We start from the raw sequence: 14831 nt of genomic DNA, 5'->3' as shown, positions 1-14831 counted from the left end.
TAAGCATGGATTAACACTGACTTACTTTAGAATATCCATTTCGAGGCCTTGTCATCATCCGTTAAATAGCTTGAGAATTATAATGAAAGTATAAAGGTCTTATATGAGTCTTAAGAAAAGTTATCTTTTTGCATTACATTACTGTTTATAAACAAATAACAGGTTAAATATGTGAAACTCTAATTACGTTTCACTGTTTTAACAGTGAAAAGAATTTCTCATACAAATTTCAAGACTGCTACTTGGAATCATCTTTCTTAAAATACCAAGCAATACTCAACTAACAAAATCAATACTAGAAAGAAGTCCTGAAATTTTAATCAAGCAACCGAAGTCTAAGTTAAGATTAAACAAATCACGTCGCTACTGACAAAAGACAATTTCCCTTTCTTTAAAAATCAATTTAATTTAACAGCTTTCATAAAGAAGCCTGAAGCTTGCTTTAGGCAGATCAGATTTCCTAACGCTACAGTTTCATAACAGAAGTCAAAAGATACACATACGTTTCAGTCAATCACATCCCCTAGATTACATCAGTCTAAAGACAACTAGAATTACATGAAGGCAACAATGCTTATTATTTTTAATACTTCTTAATCCACACTGAAAACCAAATTTTAAAAATCCAGTAGCCCAGTTATAAAAACTTACCTTTTTCTATGTTCCTTCCTTGATTCTAAACATTTATCCCAAACAAAAAACAAAAACCCAAACTTTCCTCTAATCAGACAGTAAATATATCATTATCCGCTTCCTTGCCTCCCACAAATAATTTTTTTCTTAAAGTACATTCACTTACTCCACTGAATGTCAGAATATCAACAATTACCAACACAAAAAGAAAGTTTCTTTTCCAAAAGAGCTTAAAACAAGAAATAAAATGAATATATCTACTTAGTATTTTTATTTCACATTCTATATTTTGCCTTTTTTATTGTTCAAAAAAGAAACAGACATCTTTATGATAAAAGGGGGTAACCTCTAACATAAGAACAGCACAAAAAATATATTCAATACTGTAAGAAGTCAAGGGGAACACATGATTTTCAACAGCAAGATTATCTTCAAAGAAAAGTGACATATATCTATGGATGGCCTTACAGAACAGACAGAATTCAGGAATGCAGAGAAGGAGGAATGTGATGCTACATGATATTGGAGGCAGAAGGAGAAGTTTGGGCCAAAGCAAGGACCAAAGCATGACCACAGTGAGCAGCATATATGAGGAATAATTAGTTTACTTTGCATTAAAATGCAGAAGGGAGAGAAAGACTGTCTTTTTCCTAAAGGAAACAGAAGTTTGCAAACTAAGCCACAGAGCACTCCAACATTTAGAAAACATGAAAAAGAGAAGGCCTCAACACAAAAAATTCAGTTAGCATGGGGTTTTTTTTGCCAGATCTTGCCCAAGTTGGAAGTCTGCCTTGAAACTTGGTATACGCGAGTAGGCTTCACTTTTAGCCTGAGTGTATAAGGAAGCAGTAGTCATCACTGGGCTACCCCTATATCCCAGCCAACAAGGAGAGAAGGCAGCACCTGAACAGAAATTACACTAACACCTGCCCAGACAGTTCATTAAATTTCTTTGAACTCAATGGTGTTTCCCCTTACAATGTATAAAGATGTATTAATAATGCTTAGCACAAGAAAGCACTCAATATGTGAAAGCTATTATCAACACTCTAAAATTAACATCTATCATACTAAGAAGTTTGCCACTTTCAGTGGCAAAAACCCTATTATTTAATTTAAATAACAAACAGCTGAGAAGGTGAGAGACTGAGTCTGAAATATTTAAAGAGAGAGCCTGAACCGTGGTAGAAGGTGAAAGGTCTGAGAACTAAAAAACAAAGTAAAAGTTGGGGAAGAAAACTGGAGTAAGGTACTTAGACAATTCAATGGGAAAAGAATAGCCTTTTCCACAAATGGTGAGAGGAAAAATGGATAGCTACATGCAAAAAATGACATTAACCTCTACCCCACACCATACACAGAGCTAACTCAAAAAAAGATCACATACCTAAATGTAAGAAAACTACAAAACTCCTGAAAGGAAATATAACCTATATGATCTTGGATTAGACAAAATTTTCTTAGATATGCCAAAAAAACACAGGGACAGGGGGGAAAAAGAAGGATAAATTGAACAAAATCAAAATAAAAAACCTTTAGGGACTTCCCTTGTGGTCCAATGGTTAAGAACCCAGCTTCCAGTGCAGGGGATGTGGATTTGATCCCTGACCAGGGAACTAAGTTCCCACATGTCACAGGACAACGAAGGCCGAGCACCGCAACAAAGAGCTGACGTGGCCAAACAAATACAGGCCTTAAAAATTACAAACTTCTGTGCTGCAAATGACACTAGAAGGAAAGTGAAAGCAACAACAAAGATGTGCAACTCATGCATCTGTAAGGTGTTTGCATCCAGAGCATATTGAGAACTCTTATAAACTCAATAACAAAAAGACATATAACCCAACTTAAAAATGGATTAAGGATTCGAATAGACTTTTCTCCAAAGATACACAAATAGCCAACAAGCACATGAAAAGATGCTGTTACTGTCATTAGGAAAATATAAACGAAAACCACAATGAGATACCATCTGACATCCAACACATTAGCTAAAATCAAAAAGACACGTAATAATAAGAGTTAATGAAGATATGGAGAAATTGGAGCCTGCATACATTGCTGACGGGTATTTAAAATGGAATACACAATCTGGAGAACAATCTGGCAATTCTTTAAATAATTAATAAACATAGTTACCATATGACCTAGTCATTCCACTCCTTGATACATAACCAAAAGATACCAAAATATATGTCCACAGAAAAAATCTGTACATGAATATTCATAGCAACACTATCCACAGTAGTCAAAAAGTAGAAACAGTTCAAACATCCATCAACTGATAAAGGACAAACAAATGTGGTATGTCTGTACAATGGAATATTATTTGGCCATAAAAATGCAGTACTGATACATGCTCCAACATGGGTGAATCCTGAAAATATCATGCTAAGTGAGAGCCGCAAGAGACTACATATTTCATGATTTCATTTATGTGAGATGTCTAGAATAGGCAAATCTAAATACACAGAAAATAGATTAGTAGTTGCCAAGGACTGGGGGGGAGTAGAGATTAGGGATTGACTGTTAATGGGTATGAGGTTTCATTTGGTTTGATAAAAATGTTCTAAATATACAGTATGCTAATAGTTGCATTAATACAGCCATGAATAAAAAAAGTTTTTTTTAATCACTGAATTGTACACTTTAAATGGGTAAATTTTATAGTATGTGCATTATAAAGTATACCTTAAAGATTTTTTTAAAGGTTAGGTAATTCTTTAAAAAAAAAAAAAGCTGGGCAAGTCTTTTAGCTTTCTCTTTAAAATACCTCCCAATGAAACTCTCTTCTCTGGAAGACTCGTGTAGAACTTCACATTTTGTAATAAGAAGGAAGTTCACTCCAAAACAAGGTCTACAAAGACAATTCATTTTGAGGAAATAGAAAGAACATCCAAAAACAATCTCTGGACTGTTCTATAGTCCCTTAGCTATATAATTTTCCAACCAAGGATAGGAAGTAACAAGAAGTAGTAATAATAAAAGTAGCAATGAAAGTTATTATTAATTTAGGTAACAAGTACTGAGTTTTTATTATGCATCAGGTTTTGAAAGTATTTTCTTACCCAATATTCACTTTAAAAAACCTTATTCAAAATAAAAGGCCACAGCAGAAGACTGGTTAAATAAATCATGATATACTATACAATAAACTATTATATAGTCATTAAAAAATTATTTTCTGGATATGATGGCAAAAGCACAGAAGAACAAAAAAAAGATGGACCTCACCAAAATCAAAAATTATGTGCATCAAAAGACTGTCCTTTGAAAAGGGATAACACTCCTTGGGTGAAAAAGCAACCCACTGATTGGGAGAAAATATCTGCAAATCATGCATCTGATAAGAAATAACTCAACAACAAAGAAACCAAATGGCCTGATTATAAAATGGGTAAAGTCTTAGATATTTCTCCAGAGAAGATATACACGTGATCAGTAAACACACAAGATGACGCTCAGCATCACTAGTCAACAGGGAAGTGTAACCTAACACCCAGGTTCACAGCAGCATCACTCACAACAGTCAGAAAGTGGAACCCAAGTGTCCATTAATAGACAAATGGATAAATAATGCAGGGCATGTGCATATATACCATGGACTGTTATCCAGCCTTGAAAAAGAAGGGAACACGCAACTACACCGTTAAATCTCTGAAGACACCATGCCAAGTGAAGGGCTTCCCAGGTGGCGCTAGTGGTAAAGAGCCCATCTGCCAACGCAGGAAACACAAGAGACACAGGTTCGATCCCTGGAACGGGAAGATCCCACGGAGGAGAGCATGGCAACCAACTCCAGTATTCTTGCCTGGAGAATCCCATGGACAGAGGAGTCTGGCGGGCTACAGTCCATAGGGTCGCAAAGAGTCAGATATGACTGAAGCGACAGCACGCATGCATAGCACACATGCATAGCATGCATTCCTGCTAAATGAAAGGGGCCAGTCATGAAAGGACAAACATTGCGTGATTCCTCTTTCATGAGATTCCTAACCAAATTCATTGAGACAGAAAGTAGAATGGTGGTTGCCAGTGGCTTTCCAGGGAGAAGGGGACAATGGGGCGGTTAAGTGTTTAACAGTGTACAGTCTCAAGTGGGGAAGATGAAGAAGTTCTCCAGATGGATGGGAGTGATGGTTACACAACGCTTTACTTAATGCTACAGAGCTATATACTTAAAATGGTAAATCTGTTACAAATGTTTTATCACCATAAAAATCATTTTATAACAATCACACCAAGAATTGACAGGTAATGGCAGAATACATGTCTGGTGGGATGAACTGGCAATCTTTTCCACTTAATTGGCTAGCACACAGTCATCAAAACAATACAGTGGGTCTGACACTCTGATCAAGAGCCCTTCCCTCCTGGGTAACAGAGAACAGTGACTGACAGCTATGGATTCCTGCATTAGGAGGCTCCGAGCAAAGCAGAAAAGATGTAAATGCTTTCGGGCACGATAACAGAGGTGGTCTAGTAGGCTTCACATAAACTTTGCTCATCTATAATTAAGGCTGTGAGATGTCTGAGAAGATAAATGCTTTTCTTCTTGAGCTGTGTTACTTCACAGGTTACTTAGGAAACGAAACCAGCTTGATCACTGGTCTTATTAATACAGAGGCTGCACAGAATTGAGCGCTCACTTTTGCCTTCACTTGCTGGGCGAGCTCTCCTACCTCTCCAAACCAGGTAGAGAAGAAAATAACTGAGCAGAGGAGAGCATCACTGCCTCTCCTGCAGAGGCGAGAGGCATTGTTCAACCATACAAAATACAAGTGGGATTCAAGAAGAAACGCCGCTTCCTGTGGAGAACACGACAGGGATGATGTCATCTGACTGAAAGACTGGAAGAAGAGACGGTGCGATCTGACACAGGCATGATCTGTCCCTCTCTTTCCTCTGACTTCATCTCCTGCCACTCTTCCCTGCGATCACTCCGCCTGCCTTCTCGCTATTCCCCCACACCAACTGTGCACCTGTCTGAGGGATCCTGCACCTCCTTCTGCCTGAAACGTTCTTTCCTCAGTTCTTCTCACACACTCCCTCACCTAATTCAGTTCTCTTCTCCAACGTCAGGTTTGTAAAGAGTCTTTCCTTGATGATTTTATTTAAGATAACTTCTCCCCATTATTCTTTATCCCCCTACACGGTTTCCTTTTTTTTTTCATAGACTAATCACAGTTTGACATAATTCATTTATTGTTTATTTCTTGTCAATGGAAAGTATTAATAAACCCACAGGGCAGGAAGGCTGTCAGTCTTACTCATTACAATATTCCCAGAGCTTAGAACAGGGGCATACAAAACAACAAATAAATATGCGTGGAAGGAATATGGGCAGGGGAGGAGAGAAAGAAGAGTGCAATGGAAAGGTCAGAGAGTACCCAAAAAGGACACTCTTACTTTCAAAGGACTAAGCCTGGATGTGCCTCCCCTTGGAGTCAAGAAGTTAACACCTGATAGCTAGAATGCTGGCCTTTACTGCTCCTACACAGCTTGAGAGTTTCCTGAACCTTTAGTAAATAAAGCCGCATATCTGTATTGTATAGTTCAGGTGGGTCGTGACAGGAAGGTTGACAGGGCCAGAATTGCCTTGGCTTAGCAGCAGCAGTGAAGAAATCAGTAACCCAAAAGTACAAAGACAATTCCAAGTGCTAAAGAAGGAATTCTTTGACTTTATCACAAAAATTAGCAAGGATTTCCCTTCAGAATCAAAAAAAGGGAAGGGCCCTGATACACTCAGCTTACTTACATAAGTTCAATTCTATGCGGGGAGGGAGGAAGATATATATGGAGAAAAAAAATACATGCAAGTTATTAAAATGCAATTAATATACATTATGTGTTTTTAAATATTTAATAACAGAACAGCTAGACATGAGATGGCTGGATAGCATCATCAACTCAATGAACCCGAATTTGAGCAAACACTGGGAGATAGTGAAGGACAAGAAAGCCTGTTATGCTGCAGTCCATGGGGTTGCAAAGAGTTGGACATGACTTAGTGACATGACATTAACAACAAGACATTAACATATTTGGTTATCTTAAAGCCACAAGACTAAATATCTCTTCAAGAAAATTAGAGATACCAAGGGAATATTTCATGCAAAGATGGGCTCGATAAATGATAGAAATGGCAGAGACCTAACAGAAGCAGAAGACATAAAGAAGAGGTGGCAAGAATATACAGAAGAACTGTACAAAAAAGATATTCATGACCCAGATAATCACGATGGTGTGATTATTCACCTAAAGCCAGACATCCTGCAATGTGAAGTCAAGTGGGCCTTAGGAAGCATCACTACGAACAAAGCTCGTGGAGGTGATGGCATTCCAGTTGAGCTATTTCAAATCCTCAAAGATGATGCTGTGAAAGTGCTGCACTCAATATGCCAACAAATTTGGAAAACTCAGCAGTGGCCACAGGACTGGAAAAGGTCAGTTTTCATTCCAATTCCTAAGAAAGGCAATGCCAAAGAATGCTCAAACTACCACACAATTGCACTCATCTCACACACTAGTAAAGTAATGCTTAAAATTCTCCAAGCCAGGCTTCAGCAATACGTGAACTGAGAACTTCCAGATGTTCAAGCTGGTTTTAGAAAAGGCAGAGGAACCAGAGATCACATTGCCAACATCCGCTGGATCATCCAAAAAGCAAGAGATTTCCAGAAAAACATCTATTTCTGCTTTATTGCCTATGCCAAAGCCTTTGACTGTGTGGATCACAATAAACTGTGGAAAATTCTGAAAAAGATGGGAATACCAGACCACCTGACCTGCCTCTTGAGAAACCTGTATGCAGGTCAGGAAGCAACAGTTAGAAGTGGACATGGAACAACAGACTGGTTCCAAATAGGAAAAGGAATACGTCAAGGCTGTATATTGTCTCCCTGCTTATTTAACTTATATGCAGAGTACATCATGAGAAATGCTGGGCTGGAGGAAGCACAAGCTGGAATCAAGATTGCCGGGAGAAATATAAAAAACCTCAGATAAGCATATGATACCATCCTTATAGCAGAAAGCGAAGAACTAAAGAGCCTCTTGATGAAAGTGAAAGAAGAGAGTGAAAAAGTTGGCTTAAAGCTCAATATTCAGAAAACTAAGATCATGGCATCTGGTCCCATCACTTCATGGCAAATAGATGGGGAAAGAGTGGCTGACTTTACTTTTTGGGCTCCAAAATCACTGCAGATGGTGACTGCAGCCATGAAATTAAAAGATGCTTACTCCTTGGAAGGAAAGTTGTGACCAACCTAGACAGCATACTAAAAAGCAGAGACATTACTTTGCCAAAAAAGGCCTGTCTAGTCAAGGCTATGGTTTTTCCAGTAGTCATGTATGGATGTGAGAGTTGGACTGTGAAGAAAGCTGAGTGCAGAAGAATTGATGCTTTTGAACTGTGGTGTTGGACAAGACTCTTCAGAGTCCCTTGGACTGCAAGGAGATCCAACCAGTGCATCCTCAAGATCAGTCCTGGGTGTTCATTGGAAGGACTGATGCTGAAGCTGAAACTCCAATACTTTGGCCACTTGATGTGAAGAGCTGACTCATTTGAAAAGACTCTGATGCTGGGAAAGATTGGGGCAGGAGGAGAAGGGGACGACAGAGCATGAGATGGTTGGATGGCATCACTGACTCGATGGACATGGGTTTGGGTAGACTCCAGGAACTGGTGATAGACAGGGAGGCCTGGTGTGCTGCGGTTCATGGGGTCGCAAAGAGTCGGACATGACTGAGTGACTGAACTGAACTAAACTGAAAGCCTTAAGTATTCTATAACTCCAAAAACAGCTTCAATGCATTCTTTGTGTTATTAATGTCTAAAAGGGATATACTCTTCATTGAGATATTCTAAAGAAAAAATTTAAGAAGACACAGGGAAGAAGTATATTAAATAGCAACAGTTATCTATGGGTGGTGAAATCAAGGATGACCTTAGTGATCTTAATACTTACATATTTTTCATGTAACCACAATAAATTTATTTAAAGATAAAAACAATAAATATTCTAGCAATCAGCTTAACCAAAGAAACATAATGCAGCCACTCGATACAAGGTCTTTTTCAGTTCTGAAAGGCAGAGGAGTGGACTATAACATTTTCCTATTCATAACCTTTTCCCCCAAACCAAAAATCACTGTGAGGGTAAACACTTTATTTCTTCCTTTCAATACAATTTGCAACAGGTTTACTAGTCTTAATTTTTTAAAAAGCAAGTCTTTAAGCATACTTACCTACAAAAATTGTGATTATATTAGAATTTGAATTTTTCAATATTCCACTGGTATAAGGAACACCTTGAACTAAGTAATAAGTAAGATTTTTTGTGTCACGTGTTCAGAAACACATAGTATCAAGAACTATTCTTGATACTAACATCCTCAGAAACAATCTAAGATTACAGAGAATGGGGCTTCCCTGGTGGTGCAGTGGTTACAAATGGGCTTGCAATGCAAGGGACAGGGGTTGGACCCCTAGTCTGGGAAGATCCCACACGCTGCACAGCAACTAAGCCCTCGTGCTGCAACCATGGAGCCACAGCTGCCGAGCCCACCCGCTGCAACTACTAAGGCCCCTCACCCGGAGCCTGTGCTCCTCCCCAGGAGATGCCACTGCAGCGAGGGGCCAGCACGCCACAGCAGAGAAGCTCCCAGTGCCACAACTAGAGAAAGCCTGTGTATGGCAATGAAGACCCTGCAACCAAAAAATAAAATAAAATTACAGAGAAGAAAATGTCTATTCAAAAGAAATAACATGAGCTAATGAAGAGGGAATAGTGGATACTATTTTGCCTACCCACATCCACTCCTCTCTTCCACCTTTCCAACAGAATAGCAATTTTCTTCATATTTCCACCCTCATCCTCAGCTGCAAGTGAAAGTGTGAAAGTCACTCAGTCGTGTCTGACTCTTTGTGAGTCCATAGAATTCTCCAAGCCAGAATACTGGAGTGGGTAGCCTTTCCCTTCTCCAGGGGATCTTCCCAACCCAGGGATGGAACCCAGGTCTCCCACATTGCAGGCGGATTCTTCGCCAGCTGAGCCACAAGAGAAGCCCCAGCTGTAAGGGTGGACCCCAATTAGTCTAACCAGACAGTAGAACCACCCAGACTGAAGGGAACAACATAGTCTAGGATTACAGGAGCAGATCACTCTCTCCTTGTTGATTTTATTAAAACTGATTTCAAGGAGGAAATCAACCTCTGGATATCAACTTTGTGAAGCACAGGGCAGAGAAAGAGAAACAAACTGGATCTATAGTGAAGTCACTGATTTGCTGAATCAAATAATTTTGGAGTTTGTCTATTAGTCTGCATTTCCTATTCTGTATCCTAACAAAGTTCCTTTTAAAGCAAACTGCAGTCAGGTTACATAAAACTCAATTTCTATAGTCAAAAGTGTCCTAACTCATGTGGAAGGAAATAAAATAATTTTGAATTATCTTGTTAACAAAACAGTCAAATACTATATGTATGTGTTAATACCTAAATTTAAACTTAGAATTGTTGACATCTCAATCATAAAAGTAAGTTTAACTATCCCACTTGCCACAATGTCTTAATAGCTGCTAAAAAAGACATCAGTCAACACCACCATTTCTCAAAGAAATTAAAAAAAAAAGTTACATATACTTACACTTTAAATTTTTTATGTAAACAAATTCAAAAAAAGGAAAGAACAAAATAAGCGTTCTATCTAGGGCTTGCATTTGGTTGAAAAATAACTTAATAATCAGATATAGTTTATAAGAATGTTGAGACAACTCATGTATGTAATAGTTTGAAAACTTTCCTGTTTGTACTTTGTGTACACCCTTATACATACACAACTGCTTAAATCTGTAGACACAACTACAATAATTCATATAAAAGGAAAACAATTTTATTTTATTACAGATATTCACCAAAGGATATGCCATGGTGCATTAATAACATGAGAATCATAACCCAAGGGTTTTTTTCCTTGCTTAATGGCTATATAAAATATATATCTGGCTTATGAAATATAAATCTCTTTAGTGACTTGTAGTAATATACAAATATTGCCAGGCAAATACTAAAACACTGAAGTTTACTGTTGCCAAGTCGCTGTTGCTAAATGTCAATTAAAGAAGTAAAGCAAGAAAAACATTTGAATTTCTGCAGTTAAGATCAAGGATGTGCTTGCATGCTAAATCACTTCAGTTGTGTCCGACTCTTTGCAACCCTATGGACTGTAGCCTGCCAGGCTCCTCTGTCCATGGAATTCTCCAGGCAAGAATACTGGAGTGGGTTGCCATACCCTCCTCCAGGGGATCTTCCCAAACCAGGGATAGAACCTGCATCTCTTACATCTCCTTCATTGGCAGGTGGGTTCTTTACCACTAGCGACATCTGGGAAGCCCAGTTCAAGAATACAGGAGGGAAAAACAAAAGTGAACAAATTCTGAGTCCACTCTTGAAATCTTACATGTCTGATTCTAGCAGTATGAACTAAAAACCTCAGTTTAGAAAACCTAGGGTGACTTTATATGTCCCATACATTGAACAGCAGGTCGGAGGCACAATCAAATCTAAACATTTATTACAGCAGGAACTGGAAATCTGTACTATTAAAGGGTAAATACAAACTGTTGTATCATAAGGGAGAATAAATGAGAAATGGAAATCCAATGCAGTAAGGAAAACTGCTTGGCAAATGGTTAAACAGTTTTCAAACTCTTCAGTGTCAAATCATTATTGCTGGACTCAAACCTCAGCATCTCATCAGAGTACAGGAATGGTACCCAAACCACACCCCTAGATATCCCTCAATAAATTAAACTCAAAACTGCCAATGATATTGGATATATACTTCTTAAAGCCTTCTTTCAACTAAAAACCAAAACAGTTGCAGTAGCAGCAGCAGCTGTTTTCTCATTACTTCTGTCCTAAAGACATGGATTCTTAAAACTTTCAGTTAATAAAAAGACTAAATAAAGAGTTGGAAGGAACCTTAGGAAATCATTTCTAAACACACTCCAGCTGAAGCTAGGAAACTCTGATGAATACATTTAGCAAAGAAATAAAGAGTTCTTTATATTTAAGGTTTAATGTTGATTGCTGAGGGTAACACAAAGATGTTTAAAACCTGATACCTTCCGTTAAGGAATGTATAGGATGCCCCAAGGAATTATGCAATCTGAAACAGAATACTATACCATCATAAAATAAAGACAAAATCCTAAGAACTAAGAGGAATCTTCAAGCAAGACAAAACGGCTTCAGTGGATGCCTAAGTGATGAATTAAGCCCGGAGTCTGGACATCTGGCGATGGTCGGGAAGGACAGTGCGAGCATCGAGAACAGAATAAACCCTGCTGCCCCCCATACAGACCTCGAGCCCTCCTTCCGCAGAAGTCTGTTCTGGCCATGCCAGTCCTGGTCTTCTCCCAACAGGACGGGCTCTTCCGTTCCCTCCTCAGGGCCCTTGCACCTACTGCTCCCTTTGCCTGGAAAGAATTTCCCCCAGATAACTGCAAGGCTGCCTTTCTCACTCCTTCAAGTTTTTGCTCAAGTATCACCATCTCAGCGGAAACTTCTCTGACTATTCTAAAGTGTCACCTTTGCATTCCTTATCACCCGTCCCTGCTTTATTTTTCCCACAGCACCTATCACTATCCGGCATGGTATATATTCTACTTATTAGCTTTGTCTATGTCCCAGCTGGAAAAGCATAAGTTATCTGTTTGTTCACCTCCAAATTTTGAAACACTGCCTGCACATGGTAGGCATGAAATCAATATTTGTTGACAAACTGATGGAATAAAAACTGAATAAATGAACTGATTGAATGAAAAGGATTTCTGCCCTCAAACAGGTTATGATCCGTCAGAGAAAGCAAATATATAAATAATCTCAAATTAGGCCTGAATGACAAAAAATAAACAAACAGCTGGCAAAATTCAATTTATGAAAGAGTAATAACATTACCCTGCATCCCCCACTTCCTCACGTTCAGTGACCACTAGATTCCTCTTTTACATTTCTTAGCAACCTACTCCCAGCCACACCCGTCATTTAGCAATGGACAGGAGTTGGAGCAAATTCCAGGAGATAGTGAAGGACAGGAAAAACTGGAGTGCTGCAGTTCACAGGGTCGCAAAGAGTCGGACATTTCCTCACAACTGAACGACAACAAAACAACACCAGAGCTGTCACTGTTCCACCTTAACCTTACTGCTACCTGCTGAGTAAAGGTAAAAGATAATCTGTTGCCAGCGCTGGAAAAGAGAGAGAGGTATTTCTGCATTTCAAATTCGACACATTTTTATGTACATAAAGTCTACACTACAGGAGTGGTAACACTAATATTATGGATTAGCCAGAAAACCTTCTACTTTGAATAGTGCTTAATTATTAAGTGGAGATATGGAGAAACACATATTAAAATTCTATTTCACAACTGGAACATACTGTTTCTACACGGCAAATGGATGGCAGGGCGAAATGGCTCAAAGAAAGATACCTTCAGGAAAGGCTAGCACAGCAATCTATTTAAGGCAAATGGGTAATAATGTAAAATCAAGGGGATTTTTTTCCATTCAGAAAAATCAACTAGAATTTTATCCTGGATAAAGAATGGTGTAGAATTCTTAAAGTATTAAGATCGAAATTATGCTACACTAAAATGAAACGAGAGTAGTAGAAAATATTCTTTTCTACTTATCGCCAGCAAAAGCAAAACTACTTACGGATATGAGAAATGAGCTCAAGATTTCTCACTTCAACTAACACCTCCACACAGACTGCATTATCATTTCAGGCAAAGTGAAATTGTCACACTTAATTTTCAAAGACAGGAATGACTTCCATTTGGGGTTTATGTGCATAAAAGTGTTAGCCATGGCACAGTTTCAATCTTTAATTGAAAGTTCATTTTCTGGCTCTAAGCAAAATGTCCAATACAAAGTTATATACAACAATAAATAATGCAGCAATAAACAAGAGTTATATATCCACATTAATCCTATCACTGAGAGCCTAATTTTGTGTTTCCACAGTGGTAAATTTTGCCCTCAGATAGGCACACTGGTCTATAACCCTTCATCAAACAGTGATAAATTACTTGTAAATTACTACCGTAAAACCTGCGTTGTCCCACAATATTTACACTTCTGAAAGAGTTTAACAAATATTACTATTCTTTGTAAGCAGAACAAAAACTATAAATTAGGGCAAACTCCCTTACGTAGAAAAATGACAAACCAGTCGCTGAAATGGTCACTTTCAGGTATAGCATCACCGTTCTACTTGATCAAACAACAATCCTCGCCAGTTATTGCAGGAGTAAATAAAATGCAGCCGCTAGGGGAAAAGCCACAGAGGTCCTCACTTATCTTTGTCGTTAAAAAGGAGACACCGGAAAGTCACACTGAGCACTCGATCACGTATGGCAACCTGCGGGAGAGACTAGAGTGTGCAGGTCTCTCCAAACGCAGGAAGTCAAAGTTCCTGCGCGACGAGAGGATTACAGCGGAAAAAAAAAAAAAAACCACTAGCCCATCTGTCCACACAGGAGAAGAGAAAGAAGTCAGGCAGGAAAGGCTGGGAGTCGGGGAGGTGGAGCTGCCAGACCAACCGGCTCCGCGCCGTCTCCCTCGGCTGCTAACAGGAGCTGCAAACCCCGGTGGGCTCGCCCGCGCAGGTGGGCTGCAGCCTCCAGACCCGCTTCGGCCCCGCACCGGGAAGTCTCCAGGGCCTCGCCCGTACAGCCGGGAAGCCACCCAGCCCACAGACAAACGGAGGAGCCGCCTGAGAAGAGCCACGTCGGAGGAAGGGAGCGCGGCGGGAGGTAGGCACCTGGCACACCCACCCGGGGGCTGACAGCCCGGAGCGCGCGGCGGCCGGGGCGCCAGAAGGGCCGCGGCGCGCCTGAGGGGGTCGCCCGGAGGGCGCTGCCGGCCGCCAACGACTCCCCCCTCGCCCCGATCGGCGGCGGCGGGCACTCACGTAGGGCTGGTAGAACTTGGAGAGCCGCGGCTTCCCGTGGTTGTTAAAGATGAGGATCGCCTTGATCATGGCTGAGCCGGGCGGACCGGGTGGGAGCTGGGGGCCAGGGCGGGGGCGGACGCGCGAGCCTCGCCTCGGGATCTCGCCGGCTGTCCTTCCCCACCCGCCCCCTCCCGCACACGCGCGCGCGCGCGCCCCCGAGATTCGGGGCGGG

The 14831-nt window shown here is 40.1% G+C and overlaps 1 protein-coding gene across 2 annotated transcripts in view; it reads right to left on the bottom strand.

Annotated features, from left to right (window-relative positions):
• Nucleotides 1-14814, bottom strand: part of AP3S1 (adaptor related protein complex 3 subunit sigma 1) — a 74829-nt gene extending 60015 nt beyond the window's left edge. Inside the window, exon 1 of one of the 2 annotated variants that reach the window (XM_065942062.1) lies at nucleotides 14618-14814. In XM_065942062.1, coding sequence (XP_065798134.1) covers nucleotides 14618-14686 — 69 coding nt within the window. In that variant the 5' untranslated portion in view covers nucleotides 14687-14814. The remainder of the gene's footprint in view (nucleotides 1-14617) is intronic. The other variant, XM_065942064.1, reaches the window with a different exon arrangement.
• Between the last annotated feature and the right edge of the window lie 17 nt (nucleotides 14815-14831).

This window comes from Muntiacus reevesi, chromosome 7 (genome assembly GCF_963930625.1).
Source record: "Muntiacus reevesi chromosome 7, mMunRee1.1, whole genome shotgun sequence".
NCBI lineage: Eukaryota > Metazoa > Chordata > Mammalia > Artiodactyla > Cervidae > Muntiacus > Muntiacus reevesi.
This window is presented reverse-complemented; position numbering and strand designations above follow the sequence as displayed.